This window comes from Ranitomeya imitator, chromosome 7 (assembly GCF_032444005.1).
Source record: "Ranitomeya imitator isolate aRanImi1 chromosome 7, aRanImi1.pri, whole genome shotgun sequence".
In the NCBI taxonomy this organism is placed as follows: Eukaryota; Metazoa; Chordata; class Amphibia; order Anura; family Dendrobatidae; genus Ranitomeya; species Ranitomeya imitator.
In genome coordinates this window covers 198,657,248-198,672,034 of record NC_091288.1, presented here as the reverse complement: position 1 = coordinate 198,672,034, position 14,787 = coordinate 198,657,248, and the positions used below count along the sequence as shown (strand labels likewise).

The window sequence follows — 14,787 nt, the reverse complement described above, 5'->3', positions numbered from 1 at the left end:
CTGCTCTGCGGGGAGGAGGTGGTGGTACTGATCATACAGCTGTGCGGGGAGGAGGTGATTTCTCTGATCATACAGCTCTGCAGGGAGGAGGTGGTGGCTCTGATCATACAGCTCTGCGGGGAGGAGGTGGTGGCTCTGATCATACAGCTCTGCGGGGAGGAGGAGGTGGCACTGATCATACAGCTCTGCGGGGAGGAGGTGGTGGCACTGATCGTACAGCTCTGCGGGGAGGAGGTGGTGGCACTGATCATACAGCTCTGCGGGGAGGAGGTGGTGGCACTGATCATACAGCTCTGCGGGGAGGAGGAGGTGGCTCTGATCATACAGCTCTGCGGGGAGGAGGAGGTGGCACTGATCATACAGCTCTGCGGGGAGGAGGTGGTGGCACTGATCATACAGCTCTGCGGGGGAGAAGGTGGTGGCACTGATCATACAGCTCTGCGGGGTGGAGGTGATTTCTCTGATCATACAGCTCTGCGGGGAGGAGTAGGTGGTGGCACTGATGATACAGCTCTGCGGGGAGGAGGTGGTGGCACTGATCATACAGCTCTGCGGGGTGGAGGTGATTTCTCTGATCATACAGCTCTGCGGGGATAAGGAGGTGGCACTGATCATACAGCTCTGCGGGGAGGAGGTGGTGGCACTGATCATACAGCTCTGCGGGGAGGAGGTGGTGGCACTGATCATACAGCTCTGCGGGGAGGAGGTGGTGGCACTGATTATACAGCTCTGCGGGGAGAGGGTGGTGGCTCTGATCATACAGCTCTGCGGGGAGGAGGTGGTGGCTCTGATCATACAGCTCTGCGGGGTGGAGGTGATTTCTCTGATCATACAGCTCTGCGGGGTGGAGGTGGTGGCACTGATTATACAGCTCTGCGGGGAGGAAGTGGTGGCTCTGATCATACAGCTCTGCGGGGGAGAAGGTGGTGGCACTGATCATACAGCTCTGCGGGGTGGAGGTGATTTCTCTGATCATACAGCTCTGCGGGGAGGAGGTGGTGGCACTGATCATACAGCTCTGCGGGGTGGAGGTGATTTCTCTGATCATACAGCTCTGCAGGGAGGAGTAGGTGGTGGCACTGATGATACAGCTCTGCGGGGAGGAGGTGGTGGCACTGATCATACAGCTCTGCGGGGAGGAGGTGGTGGCTCTGATCATACAGCTCTGCGGGGAGGAGGAGGTGGCACTGATCATACAGCTCTGCGGGGAGGAGGTGGTGGCACTGATCATACAGCTCTGCGGGGAGGAGGTGGTGGCACTGATCATACAGCTGTGCGGGGAGGAGGTGATTTCTCTGATCATACAGCTCTGCAGGGAGGAGGTGGTGGCTCTGATCATACAGCTCTGCGGGGAGGAGGAGGTGGCACTGATCATACAGCTCTGCGGGGAGGAGGTGGTGGCACTGATCATACAGCTCTGCGGGGAGGAGGTGGTGGCACTGATCATACAGCTCTGCGGGGAGGAGGTGGTGGCACTGATCATACAGCTCTGCGGGGAGAAGGTGGTGGCACTGATCATACGGCTCTCCGGGGAGGAGGTGATTTCTCTGATCATACAGCTCTGCAGGGAGGAGGTGGTGGCTCTGATCATACAGCTCTGCGGGGAGGAGGTGGTGGCTCTGATCATGCAGCTCTGCGGGGAGGAGGTGGTGGCACTGATCATACAGCTGTGCGGGGAGGAGGTGGTGGCACTGATCATACAGCTCTGCGGGGAGGAGGTGGTGGCACTGATCATACAGCTGTGCGGGGAGGAGGTGATTTCTCTGATCATACAGCTCTGCAGGGAGGAGGTGGTGGCTCTGATCATACAGCTCTGCGGGGAGGAGGTGGTGGCACTGATCATACAGCTCTGCGGGGGAGAAGGTGGTGGCACTGATCATACAGCTCTGCGGGGTGGAGGTGATTTCTCTGATCAGACAGCTCTGCAGGGAGGAGTAGGTGGTGGCACTGATGATACAGCTCTGCGGGGAGGAGGTGGTGGCACTGATCATACAGCTCTGCGGGGAGGAGGAGGTGGCACTGATCATACAGCTCTGCGGGGAGGAGGTGGTGGCACTGATCATACAGCTCTGCGGGGAGGAGGTGGTGGCACTGATCATACAGCTCTGCGGGGAGGAAGTGGTGGCACTGATCATACAGCTCTGCGGGGAGGAGGTGGTGGCACTGATCGTACAGCTCTGCGTGGAGGAGGTGGTGGCACTGATCATACAGCTCTGCAGGGAGGAGGTGATGGCACTGATCATACAGCTCTGCGGGGAGAAGGTGTTGGCACTGATCATACAGCTCTCCGGGGAGGAGGTGATTTCTCTGATCATACAGCTCTGCAGGGAGGAGGAGGTTATGGCTCTGATCATACAGGTCTGAGGGGAGTAGGTGGTGGCTCTGATCATACAGCTCTGCGGGGAGAGGGTGGTGGCACTGATCATACAGCTCTGCGGGGAGGAGGTGATGGCTCTAATCCTACAGCTCTGCGAGGAGAATGTGGTGGCTCTGATCATACAGCTCTGCGGGGAGAAGGTGGTGGCACTGATCATACGGCTCTCCGGGGAGGAGGTGATTTCTCTGATCACACAGCTCTGCAGGGAGGAGGTGGTGGCTCTGATCATACAGCTCTGCGGAGAGGAGGTGGTGGCTCTGATCATGCAGCTCTGCGGGGAGGAGGTGGTGGCACTGATCATACAGCTGTGCGGGGAGGAGGTGATTTCTCTGATCATACAGCTCTGCAGGGAGGAGGTGGTGGCTCTGATCATACAGCTCTGCGGGGAGGTTGAGGTGGCACTGATCATACAGCTCTGCGGGGAGGAGGTGATGGCACTGATCATACAGCTCTGCGGGGAGGAGGTGGTGGCACTGATCATACAGCTCTGCGGGGAGGAGGTGGTGGCACTGATCATGCAGCTCTGCGGGGAGGAGGAGGTGGCACTGATCATACAGCTCTGCGGGGAGGAGGTGGTGGCACTGATCATACAGCTCTGCGGGGAGGAGGTGGTGGCACTGATCATACAGCTCTGCGGGGAGGAGGTGGTGGCACTGATCATACAGCTCTGCGGGGAGGAGGTGGTGGCACTGATCATACAGCTCTGCGGGGAGGAGGTGATTTCTCTGATCATACAGCTCTGCAGGGAGGAGGTGGTGGCTCTGATCATACAGCTCTGCGGGGAGGAGGTGGTGGCTCTGATCATACAGCTCTGCGGGGAGGAGGTGGTGGTACTGATCATACAGCTGTGCGGGGAGGAGGTGATTTCTCTGATCATACAGCTCTGCAGGGAGGAGGTGGTGGCTCTGATCATACAGCTCTGCGGGGAGGAGGTGGTGGCTCTGATCATACAGCTCTGCGGGGAGGAGGAGGTGGCACTGATCATACAGCTCTGCGGGGAGGAGGTGGTGGCACTGATCATACAGCTCTGCGGGGAGGAGGTGGTGGCACTGATCATACAGCTCTGCGGGGAGGAGGTGGTGGCTCTGATCATACAGCTCTGCGGGGAGGAGGAGGTGGCACTGATCATACAGCTCTGCGGGGAGGAGGTGGTGGCACTGATCATACAGCTCTGCGGGGAGGAGGTGGTGGCACTGATCATACAGCTGTGCGGGGAGGAGGTGATTTCTCTGATCATACAGCTCTGCAGGGAGGAGGTGGTGGCTCTGATCATACAGCTCTGCGGGGAGGAGGAGGTGGCACTGATCATACAGCTCTGCGGGGAGGAAGTGGTGGCTCTGATCATACAGCTCTGCGGGGGAGAAGGTGGTGGCACTGATCATACAGCTCTGCGGGGTGGAGGTGATTTCTCTGATCATACAGCTCTGCGGGGAGGAGGTGGTGGCACTGATCATACAGCTCTGCGGGGTGGAGGTGATTTCTCTGATCATACAGCTCTGCGGGGAGGAGGTGGTGGCACTGATCATACAGCTCTGCGGGGAGGAGGTGGTGGCACTGATCATACAGCTGTGCGGGGAGGAGGTGATTTCTCTGATCATACAGCTCTGCAGGGAGGAGGTGGTGGCTCTGATCATACAGCTCTGCGGGGAGGAGGAGGTGGCACTGATCATACAGCTCTGCGGGGAGGAAGTGGTGGCTCTGATCATACAGCTCTGCGGGGGAGAAGGTGGTGGCACTGATCATACAGCTCTGCGGGGTGGAGGTGATTTCTCTGATCATACAGCTCTGCGGGGAGGAGGTGGTGGCACTGATCATACAGCTCTGCGGGGTGGAGGTGATTTCTCTGATCATACAGCTCTGCAGGGAGGAGTAGGTGGTGGCACTGATGATACAGCTCTGCGGGGAGGAGGTGGTGGCACTGATCATACAGCTCTGCGGGGAGGAGGTGGTGGCTCTGATCATACAGCTCTGCGGGGAGGAGGAGGTGGCACTGATCATACAGCTCTGCGGGGAGGAGGTGGTGGCACTGATCATACAGCTCTGCGGGGAGGAGGTGGTGGCACTGATCATACAGCTGTGCGGGGAGGAGGTGATTTCTCTGATCATACAGCTCTGCAGGGAGGAGGTGGTGGCTCTGATCATACAGCTCTGCGGGGAGGAGGAGGTGGCACTGATCATACAGCTCTGCGGGGAGGAGGTGGTGGCACTGATCATACAGCTCTGCGGGGAGGAGGTGGTGGCACTGATCATACAGCTCTGCGGGGAGGAGGTGGTGGCACTGATCATACAGCTCTGCGGGGAGAAGGTGGTGGCACTGATCATACGGCTCTCCGGGGAGGAGGTGATTTCTCTGATCATACAGCTCTGCAGGGAGGAGGTGGTGGCTCTGATCATACAGCTCTGCGGGGAGGAGGTGGTGGCTCTGATCATGCAGCTCTGCGGGGAGGAGGTGGTGGCACTGATCATACAGCTGTGCGGGGAGGAGGTGGTGGCACTGATCATACAGCTCTGCGGGGAGGAGGTGGTGGCACTGATCATACAGCTGTGCGGGGAGGAGGTGATTTCTCTGATCATACAGCTCTGCAGGGAGGAGGTGGTGGCTCTGATCATACAGCTCTGCGGGGAGGAGGTGGTGGCACTGATCATACAGCTCTGCGGGGGAGAAGGTGGTGGCACTGATCATACAGCTCTGCGGGGTGGAGGTGATTTCTCTGATCAGACAGCTCTGCAGGGAGGAGTAGGTGGTGGCACTGATGATACAGCTCTGCGGGGAGGAGGTGGTGGCACTGATCATACAGCTCTGCGGGGAGGAGGAGGTGGCACTGATCATACAGCTCTGCGGGGAGGAGGTGGTGGCACTGATCATACAGCTCTGCGGGGAGGAGGTGGTGGCACTGATCATACAGCTCTGCGGGGAGGAAGTGGTGGCACTGATCATACAGCTCTGCGGGGAGGAGGTGGTGGCACTGATCGTACAGCTCTGCGTGGAGGAGGTGGTGGCACTGATCATACAGCTCTGCAGGGAGGAGGTGATGGCACTGATCATACAGCTCTGCGGGGAGAAGGTGTTGGCACTGATCATACAGCTCTCCGGGGAGGAGGTGATTTCTCTGATCATACAGCTCTGCAGGGAGGAGGAGGTTATGGCTCTGATCATACAGGTCTGAGGGGAGTAGGTGGTGGCTCTGATCATACAGCTCTGCGGGGAGAGGGTGGTGGCACTGATCATACAGCTCTGCGGGGAGGAGGTGATGGCTCTAATCCTACAGCTCTGCGAGGAGAATGTGGTGGCTCTGATCATACAGCTCTGCGGGGAGAAGGTGGTGGCACTGATCATACGGCTCTCCGGGGAGGAGGTGATTTCTCTGATCACACAGCTCTGCAGGGAGGAGGTGGTGGCTCTGATCATACAGCTCTGCGGAGAGGAGGTGGTGGCTCTGATCATGCAGCTCTGCGGGGAGGAGGTGGTGGCACTGATCATACAGCTGTGCGGGGAGGAGGTGATTTCTCTGATCATACAGCTCTGCAGGGAGGAGGTGGTGGCTCTGATCATACAGCTCTGCGGGGAGGTTGAGGTGGCACTGATCATACAGCTCTGCGGGGAGGAGGTGATGGCACTGATCATACAGCTCTGCGGGGAGGAGGTGGTGGCACTGATCATACAGCTCTGCGGGGAGGAGGTGGTGGCACTGATCATGCAGCTCTGCGGGGAGGAGGAGGTGGCACTGATCATACAGCTCTGCGGGGAGGAGGTGGTGGCACTGATCATACAGCTCTGCGGGGAGGAGGTGGTGGCACTGATCATACAGCTCTGCGGGGAGGAGGTGGTGGCACTGATCATACAGCTCTGCGGGGAGGAGGTGGTGGCACTGATCATACAGCTCTGCGGGGAGGAGGTGATTTCTCTGATCATACAGCTCTGCAGGGAGGAGGTGGTGGCTCTGATCATACAGCTCTGCGGGGAGGAGGTGGTGGCTCTGATCATACAGCTCTGCGGGGAGGAGGTGGTGGTACTGATCATACAGCTGTGCGGGGAGGAGGTGATTTCTCTGATCATACAGCTCTGCAGGGAGGAGGTGGTGGCTCTGATCATACAGCTCTGCGGGGAGGAGGTGGTGGCTCTGATCATACAGCTCTGCGGGGAGGAGGAGGTGGCACTGATCATACAGCTCTGCGGGGAGGAGGTGGTGGCACTGATCATACAGCTCTGCGGGGAGGAGGTGGTGGCACTGATCATACAGCTCTGCGGGGAGGAGGTGGTGGCACTGATCATACAGCTCTGCGGGGAGGAGGAGGTGGCTCTGATCATACAGCTCTGCGGGGAGGAGGTGGTGGCTCTGATCATACAGCTCTGCGGGGAGGAGGTGGTGGCTCTGATCATACAGCTCTGCGGGGAGGAGGTGGTGGTACTGATCATACAGCTGTGCGGGGAGGAGGTGATTTCTCTGATCATACAGCTCTGCAGGGAGGAGGTGGTGGCTCTGATCATACAGCTCTGCGGGGAGGAGGAGGTGGCACTGATCATACAGCTCTGCGGGGAGGAGGAGGTGGCACTGATCATACAGCTCTGCGGGGAGGAGGTGGTGGCACTGATCATACAGCTCTGCGGTGAGGAAGTGGTGGCACTGATCATACAGCTCTGCGGGGAGGAGGTGGTGGCACTGATTATACAGCTCTGCGGGGAGAGGGTGGTGGCTCTGATCATACAGCTCTGCGGGGAGGAGGTGGTGGCTCTGATCATACAGCTCTGCGGGGTGGAGGTGATTTCTCTGATCATACAGCTCTGCGGGGTGGAGGTGGTGGCACTGATTATACAGCTCTGCGGGGAGGAAGTGGTGGCTCTGATCATACAGCTCTGCGGGGAGGAGGTGGTGGCTCTGATCATACAGCTCTGCGGGGAGGAGGTGGTGGTACTGATCATACAGCTGTGCGGGGAGGAGGTGATTTCTCTGATCATACAGCTCTGATCATACTGATCATACAGCTCTGCGGGGAGGAGGTGGTGGCACTGATTATACAGCTCTGCGGGGAGAGGGTGGTGGCACTGATCATACAGCTCTGCGGGGAGGAGGTGGTGGCACTGATTATACAGCTCTGCGGGGAGAGGGTGGTGGCTCTGATCATACAGCTCTGCGGGGAGGAGGTGGTGGCTCTGATCATACAGCTCTGCGGGGTGGAGGTGATTTCTCTGATCATACAGCTCTGCGGGGTGGAGGTGGTGGCACTGATTATACAGCTCTGCGGGGAGGAAGTGGTGGCTCTGATCATACAGCTCTGCGGGGGAGAAGGTGGTGGCACTGATCATACAGCTCTGCGGGGTGGAGGTGATTTCTCTGATCATACAGCTCTGCAGGGAGGAGTAGGTGGTGGCACTGATGATACAGCTCTGCGGGGAGGAGGTGGTGGCACTGATCATACAGCTCTGCGGGGAGGAGGTGATTTCTCTGATCATACAGCTCTGCAGGGAGGAGGTGGTGGCTCTGATCATACAGCTCTGCGGGGAGGAGGTGGTGGCTCTGATCATACAGCTCTGCGGGGAGGAGGAGGTGGCACTGATCATACAGCTCTGCGGGGAGGAGGTGGTGGCACTGATCATACAGCTCTGCGGGGAGGAGGTGGTGACACTGATCATACAGCTCTGCGGGGAGGAGGTGGTGGCACTGATCATACAGCTCTGCGGGGAGGAGGAGGTGGCTCTGATCATACAGCTCTGCGGGGAGGAGGTGGTGGCTCTGATCATACAGCTCTGCGGGGAGGAGGTGGTGGCTCTGATCATACAGCTCTGCGGGGAGGAGGTGGTGGTACTGATCATACAGCTGTGCGGGGAGGAGGTGATTTCTCTGATCATACAGCTCTGCAGGGAGGAGGTGGTGGCTCTGATCATACAGCTCTGCGGGGAGGAGGAGGTGGCACTGATCATACAGCTCTGCGGGGAGGAGGAGGTGGCACTGATCATACAGCTCTGCGGGGAGGAGGTGGTGGCACTGATCATACAGCTCTGCGGTGAGGAGGTGGTGGCACTGATCATACAGCTCTGCGGGGAGGAGGTAGTGGCACTGATTATACAGCTCTGCGGGGAGAGGGTGGTGGCTCTGATCATACAGCTCTGCGGGGAGGAGGTGGTGGCTCTGATCATACAGCTCTGCGGGGTGGAGGTGATTTCTCTGATCATACAGCTCTGCGGGGTGGAGGTGGTGGCACTGATTATACAGCTCTGCGGGGAGGAAGTGGTGGCTCTGATCATACAGCTCTGCGGGGAGGAGGTGGTGGCTCTGATCATACAGCTCTGCGGGGAGGAGGTGGTGGTACTGATCATACAGCTGTGCGGGGAGGAGGTGATTTCTCTGATCATACAGCTCTGATCATACTGATCATACAGCTCTGCGGGGAGGAGGTGGTGGCACTGATTATACAGCTCTGCGGGGAGAGGGTGGTGGCACTGATCATACAGCTCTGCGGGGAGGAGGTGGTGGCACTGATTATACAGCTCTGCGGGGAGAGGGTGTTGGCTCTGATCATACAGCTCTGCGGGGAGGAGGTGGTGGCTCTGATCATACAGCTCTGCGGGGTGGAGGTGATTTCTCTGATCATACAGCTCTGCGGGGTGGAGGTGGTGGCACTGATTATACAGCTCTGCGGGGAGGAAGTGGTGGCTCTGATCATACAGCTCTGCGGGGGAGAAGGTGGTGGCACTGATCATACAGCTCTGCGGGGTGGAGGTGATTTCTCTGATCATACAGCTCTGCAGGGAGGAGTAGGTGGTGGCACTGATGATACAGCTCTGCGGGGAGGAGGTGGTGGCACTGATCATACAGCTCTGCGGGGTGGAGGTGATTTCTCTGATCATACAGCTCTGCAGGGAGGAGTAGGTGGTGGCACTGATGATACAGCTCTGCGGGGAGGAGGTGGTGGCACTGATCATACAGCTCTGCGGGGAGGAGGTGGTGGCTCTGATCATACAGCTCTGCGGGGAGGAGGTGGTGGCTCTGATCATGCAGCTCTGCGGGGAGGAGTTGGTGGCACTGATCATACAGCTGTGCGGGGAGGAGGTGGTGGCACTGATCATACAGCCCTGCGGGGAGGAGGTGGTGGCTCTGATCATACAGCTCTGCGGGGAGGAGGTGGTGGTATTGATCATACAGCTGTGCGGGGAGGAGGTGATTTCTCTGATCATACAGCTCTGCAGGGAAGAGGTGGTGGCTCTGATCATACAGCTCTGCGGGGAGGAGGAGGTGGCACTGATCATACAGCTCTGCGGGGAGGAGGTGGTGGCACTGATCATACAGCTCTGCGGGGAGGAGGTGGTGGCACTGATCATACAGCTCTGCGGGGAGGAGGTGGTGGCACTGATCATACAGCTCTGCGGGGAGGAGGAGGTGGCACTGATCATACAGCTCTGCGGGGAGGAGGTGGTGGCACTGATCATACAGCTCTGCGGGGAGGAGGTGATTTCTCTGATCATACAGCTCTGCAGGGAGGAGGTGGTGGCTCTGATCATACATCTCTGCGGGGAGGAGGTGGTGGCTCTGATCATACATCTCTGCGGGGAGGAGGTGGTGGCTCTGATCATACAGCTCTGCGGGGAGGAAGTGGTGGCACTGATCATACAGCTCTGCGGGGAGGAGATGGTGGCTCTGATCATACAGCTCTGCGGGGAGGAGGTGATTTCTCTGATCATACAGCTCTGCAGGGAGGAGAGGGTGGCTATGATCATACAGCTCTGCGGGGAGGAGGTGGTGGCACTGATCATACAGCTCTGCGGGGAGGAGGTGGTGGCTCTTATAAGAGCCTTTGTGGTAACAGAACAGGGGCTGCAGCTTATTTCTTAGCCGCGGGCTTCTTGGCTTTCGCAGCCTTCTTAGCCGGACTCTTGGCGGGTTTGGCCGCCTTCTTCGCCGGACTCTTCGTCACCTTCTTGGGCTTGGGAGCGGCTTTCGGCTTCTTGGGGCTCTTGGCCGCTGCGGGCTTCTTGGCCTTTTTCGGGCTCTTCTTGGCCGCAGTCGGAGCCTTCTTGGGCTTCTTCGGAGATTTGGCGGCTTTCTTGGCAGCAGCGGGTTTCTTAGGTTTGGCCGCAGCTGCTGGCTTCGTCTTGGCCACTTTGTCCTTCGTCTCCTGCTTCTTGTTCAGCTTAAAGGACCCGGAGGCGCCGCTGCCCTTCACCTGGAGGAGGGCGCCCTTGGTGACCAGAGACCTGACGGCCAGCTTCAGGCGGCTGTTGTTCTTCTCTACATCGTATCCTCCAGCAGACAGAGCCTTCTTCAGGGCGGCCAGAGACACCCCGCTGCGCTCCTTGGAGGCGGACACGGCTTTCACGATCAGCTCGGAGACGCTGGGGCCGGAGGGTTTATTGCTCTTCTTGGCAGCAGATTTCTTCGGCTGCTTCTTGGATTTGGCGGCCGGTTCTGCGGGAGGGGGAGCGGCGGCTGGCGCGGTCTCTGCCATCATGTGCTGCGGAAATACAAAATGAAAATATTTCCTGATAGGAAGGAAAGCACTGAGGCCGGAGCTGGAGGCGCCTGTTATATGTACAGGCTTACTGCGCACTGATTGGCTGCTGAGCAGCACCGTCCTGAGCTTCTATTGGCTGACACTGGACACAGGCCCCGCCCCCTCCCAGCTGAGTCCGAGTGAAGCTCCGCTCTCCCCTTGTGCTTCCCTGCCCGGGATAAAAGCCCTTTACCGGCTAACACCGGACAGCAGAGCGCGATTCCTCCGTCGCCTCCCCTTCTCCAACATCTCCACCGGCCATTTGTAGCCGTCACTAGCAGAGATGCCGGGAAAGAGCGGAGAGGAAATCCCGGGATCATCGCCGCCGTCCTCCCGATCTGCACATCACTGTGTATCCGGGGAGATAAATCTGCTGCGGGAGCTCGTTCCTCCTATTCCCGGCTCCTGTCACCATCACAGGGATCTTTACTCCTATGTCTATCGCACAGGAAGCTGATTGTACGATGTGGGGACGAGCTGGAGCTGCTGACAACCCAGAAGGGTAACACAGGCGACGGCCTCCGCTGACTGCCACCTCCCTGACCTGTGGTGTCACTGTACCCCGTATGTGCAGAGGATTGGGGGGACACGTGTTCCACACCAGTAGATGATCCACATCGGTGGCTGATTGCAATCACCTGCCTGATATCGTGTCTTACCCAGTGTGAAGCTGTGACCGCTGCGGCCTGTCATGGTGCGAAGAGCTCTGATGAGGCGACAGCTGCACACTGCGACTCCCCAACCAAACACATAAACATCTCCGGGGAGAAAACTGAAATATTAATGGATTTATGTGACCCCCACTATTGTGTAAAAGGGGAATATTGGGAGAAAAGCGGAGACACAAAATCCAGCGTCTACACAGAGAACACAGCTGTACATAGTATATATAGTGCACAACATCACATCTGCACAGCCCAGATCAGCAGTGTAATAAGTGTCACTGATACTAGAGGAGAGGGTACAGTATATACAGCAGAGTGTACAGTATATACAGCAGAGTACACAGTATATACAGCAGAGTACACAGTATATACAGCAGTGTGCACAGTATATAGAGCCAGTGTGTACAGTACATACAGCAGTGTGTACAGTATATAGAGCAGTGTGTAAAGTATATACAGCAGTGTGTACAATTTATAGACCAGAGTGTACAGTATATAGAGCAGTCTCCCCTCTCTTCTTCTTTCTCTCTCTCTCCCTCTTTCTTAATCTCTATTTCTCTCTCCTCTCTTTCATTATTTCCTTCTCTCCTTTCTCTCTTCGCTCTCCTCTCTTTCTTTCTCTCTTCTTTTTTCTCTAAATCTTTCTCTCACTCTTACTCTTTCTTCCTTTCTATTTCTCTCTCTCCCTCTCTTTCCCTTGCTTTCTCTTTTTCTTACTTTATATCTATCTCTCTCCTTCTCTCTTTCTTTATCTCTCTTCTCTCTACTTCTCTCTCTCTCTCTTTATGTCTCTTTGTCTCTCTCTCTCTCTTTCTCCCTTTCTTTCTCTCTATCTCCTTCTTTCTCATTCTCTCTCTTTCACTTTATCTCTCTCTTTCTCTCTCTCAGGGAGAGATTATCAATCCTTCATGTCAGCAGTGCACCTCTCCAAAATGAGGCAGATGTACTAGATTTTCTAGGCACCGCCATCTGCACGTGGGGTGCTGCTGTAATCCCTGTCATCATCCTCGTTTTTCCTCTCCACGTTTCCATATCCAGCCAAGTGATCGCTGGGCCCAGTATTCTCATCAGCATTGCCGATACTTCGAGCTGTAGCAAAGGAGAAGGCACAAGTGATGATAACCCGCCTCTATGTGCCCTCAAGTGTCTCCGCTGTGGTGCGGGATGATATGCTATGGAAGGTTAATAATCAATAATTGTGTCCTTCCTACAGGCTCTGGTGCCCCATGGAATGAAAGGTTTCCCCAGGAGGGCGGTGGTAAAGATGTTTAATGACTTGCTAAGGAATGGTCGCATGCAAAAACTCCAAGACTCGGACACCGTGCTGTCCCAGATTTTGGAGATGACGTGCAGTGACTTGGATTGGGAGGTGAAGGTGAACGCAGTGGACCTGGCACATTCCTATATGTCCCAAACATTGGAGATGGGACCGTCCCTAACGTGCCCTTACACTATAGGGCTGCCATCTAGCAGAAGCTCAGGTTCCATCTCCGACGCTCTGGTTACATGTGAATGAGTCGGGCTTTTTCCGGCCTTATTGACTTGTCTGTGTGACTGTGACCGGCCAGTGGCATTAAAGTTTTGTGAAATCCTTCTTGCTGTGAAGCCCAAACTGTGTAATGGGGACACTGATCCCTCCGAACAGCATGGAAGAGACTGGCTGGAGCACACGATAAAAGAGAAGCAAATGGCAGGCGGGGACGGTGCTGGGGCCGGCAGGGTCGCCCACCAGATTGGGCCACTGGTGTCATACAGAAGATGGATTTGGATAACATAAAATGTCCCCTTCCGAAAAACAGCGATCATGTACACGAAACTCCCCGGTCACTGCTGCAGGACGTCAAAGCAACCTTATGGGGGGAAGAAATGCACGATGCAGATTGCTACTGATGCGGAAGTTTATGGTACTTTTCTGCTGCAGATTTCACTGCGGAAATGCCTTTTGTGCTGTAATTTGTAGTGGATCCAACCTGTGTTTTTCTTTTTTTACTACAGTGCCCTACTGGGACCCAGAAGCCCTCCTGGCCATCCAACTGCTACTCAGGCGCCAATTTCTAAGAAAGATTTATCTCCTCTCTTTCTTTCTCTTTTCTTTCTCTAAATCTTTCTCTCACTCTTACCCTTTTCCCCTTTCTATTTCTCTCTCACCCTCTCTTTCTCTTGCTTTCTCTTTCTCTTTTTTCTCACTTTATCTCTATCTTTCTCTCTCCTTGTCTCTTTCTTCATCTCTATTTCTTCTCTCTCTACTTATCTCCCTCTTTCTTTCTCTTTGTCTTTATCTCTCTTTCTTTCTCCTTTGCTTTCTCTCTCTCTCTCTCTCCTTCTTTCTCATTCTCTCTCGTTCACTCTCTCTCTCTTTGTCTTTATCTCTCTCTCTCCTTCTCTCTTCCAGGGAGAGATGATCAATCCTTCATGTCAGCAGTGCACCTCTCCAAAATGAGGCAGATGTACTAGATTTTCCAGGCACCGCCATCTGTACGTGCGGTGCTGCTGTAATCCCTGTCATCATCCTCGTTTTTCCTCTCCACGTTTCCATATCCAGCCAAGTGATCGCTGGGCCCAGTATTCTCATCAGCATTGCCGATACTTCGAGCTATAGCTAAGGAGAAGGCACAAGTGATGATAACCCGCCTCTATGTGCCCTCAAGTGTCTCCGCTGTGGTGCGGGATGATATGCTATGGAAGGTTAATAATCAATAATTGTGTCCTTCCTACAGGCTCTGGTGCCCCATGTAATGAAAGGTTTCCCCAGGAGGGCGGTGGTAAACTTGCTAACTTGCTAAGGAATGGTCGCATGCAAAAACTCCAAGACTCGGGCACCGTGCTGTCCCAGATTTTGGAGATGACGTGCAGTGACTTGGATTGGGAGGTGAAGGTGAACGCATTGGATCTGGCACATTCCTATATGTCCCAAACATTGGAGATGGGACCGTCCCTAACGTGCCCTTACACTATAGGGCTGCCATCTAGCAGAAGCTCAGGTTCCATCTCCGACGCTCTGGTTACATGTGAATGAGTCGGGCTTTTTCCGGCCTTATTGACTTGTCTGTGTGACTGTGACCGGTCAGTGGCATCAAAGGCGTGTGAAATCCTTCTCGCTGTGAAGCCCAAACTGTGCAATGGGGACACTGATCCCTCCGAAGAGTATGGAAGAGACCAGCCAGGAGCACACGATAAAAGAGAAGCAAATGGCAGGCGGGGACGGTGCTGGGGACCGGCAGGGTCGCCCACCAGAATGGGCCACTGGGGTCATAAAGA

The 14,787-nt window shown here is 56.1% G+C and overlaps 1 protein-coding gene across 1 annotated transcript; it reads right to left on the bottom strand.

Moving 5' to 3' along the window:
• Window positions 1–10,195: 10,195 nt before the first annotated feature.
• On the bottom strand, window positions 10,196–10,819 carry LOC138645974 (histone H1C-like). Its single transcript, XM_069735452.1, has one exon. The coding sequence runs from the start codon at window positions 10,817–10,819 to the stop codon at window positions 10,196–10,198; it is 624 nt and encodes a 207-aa protein (XP_069591553.1).
• Window positions 10,820–14,787: the final 3,968 nt, after the last annotated feature.

Excerpts from the sequence above, each read along its gene's own strand:
- LOC138645974 (XM_069735452.1), bottom strand. The coding sequence starts at position 10,819 with ATGGCAGAGACCGCGCCAGCCGCCGCTCCCCCTCCCGCAGAACCGGCC.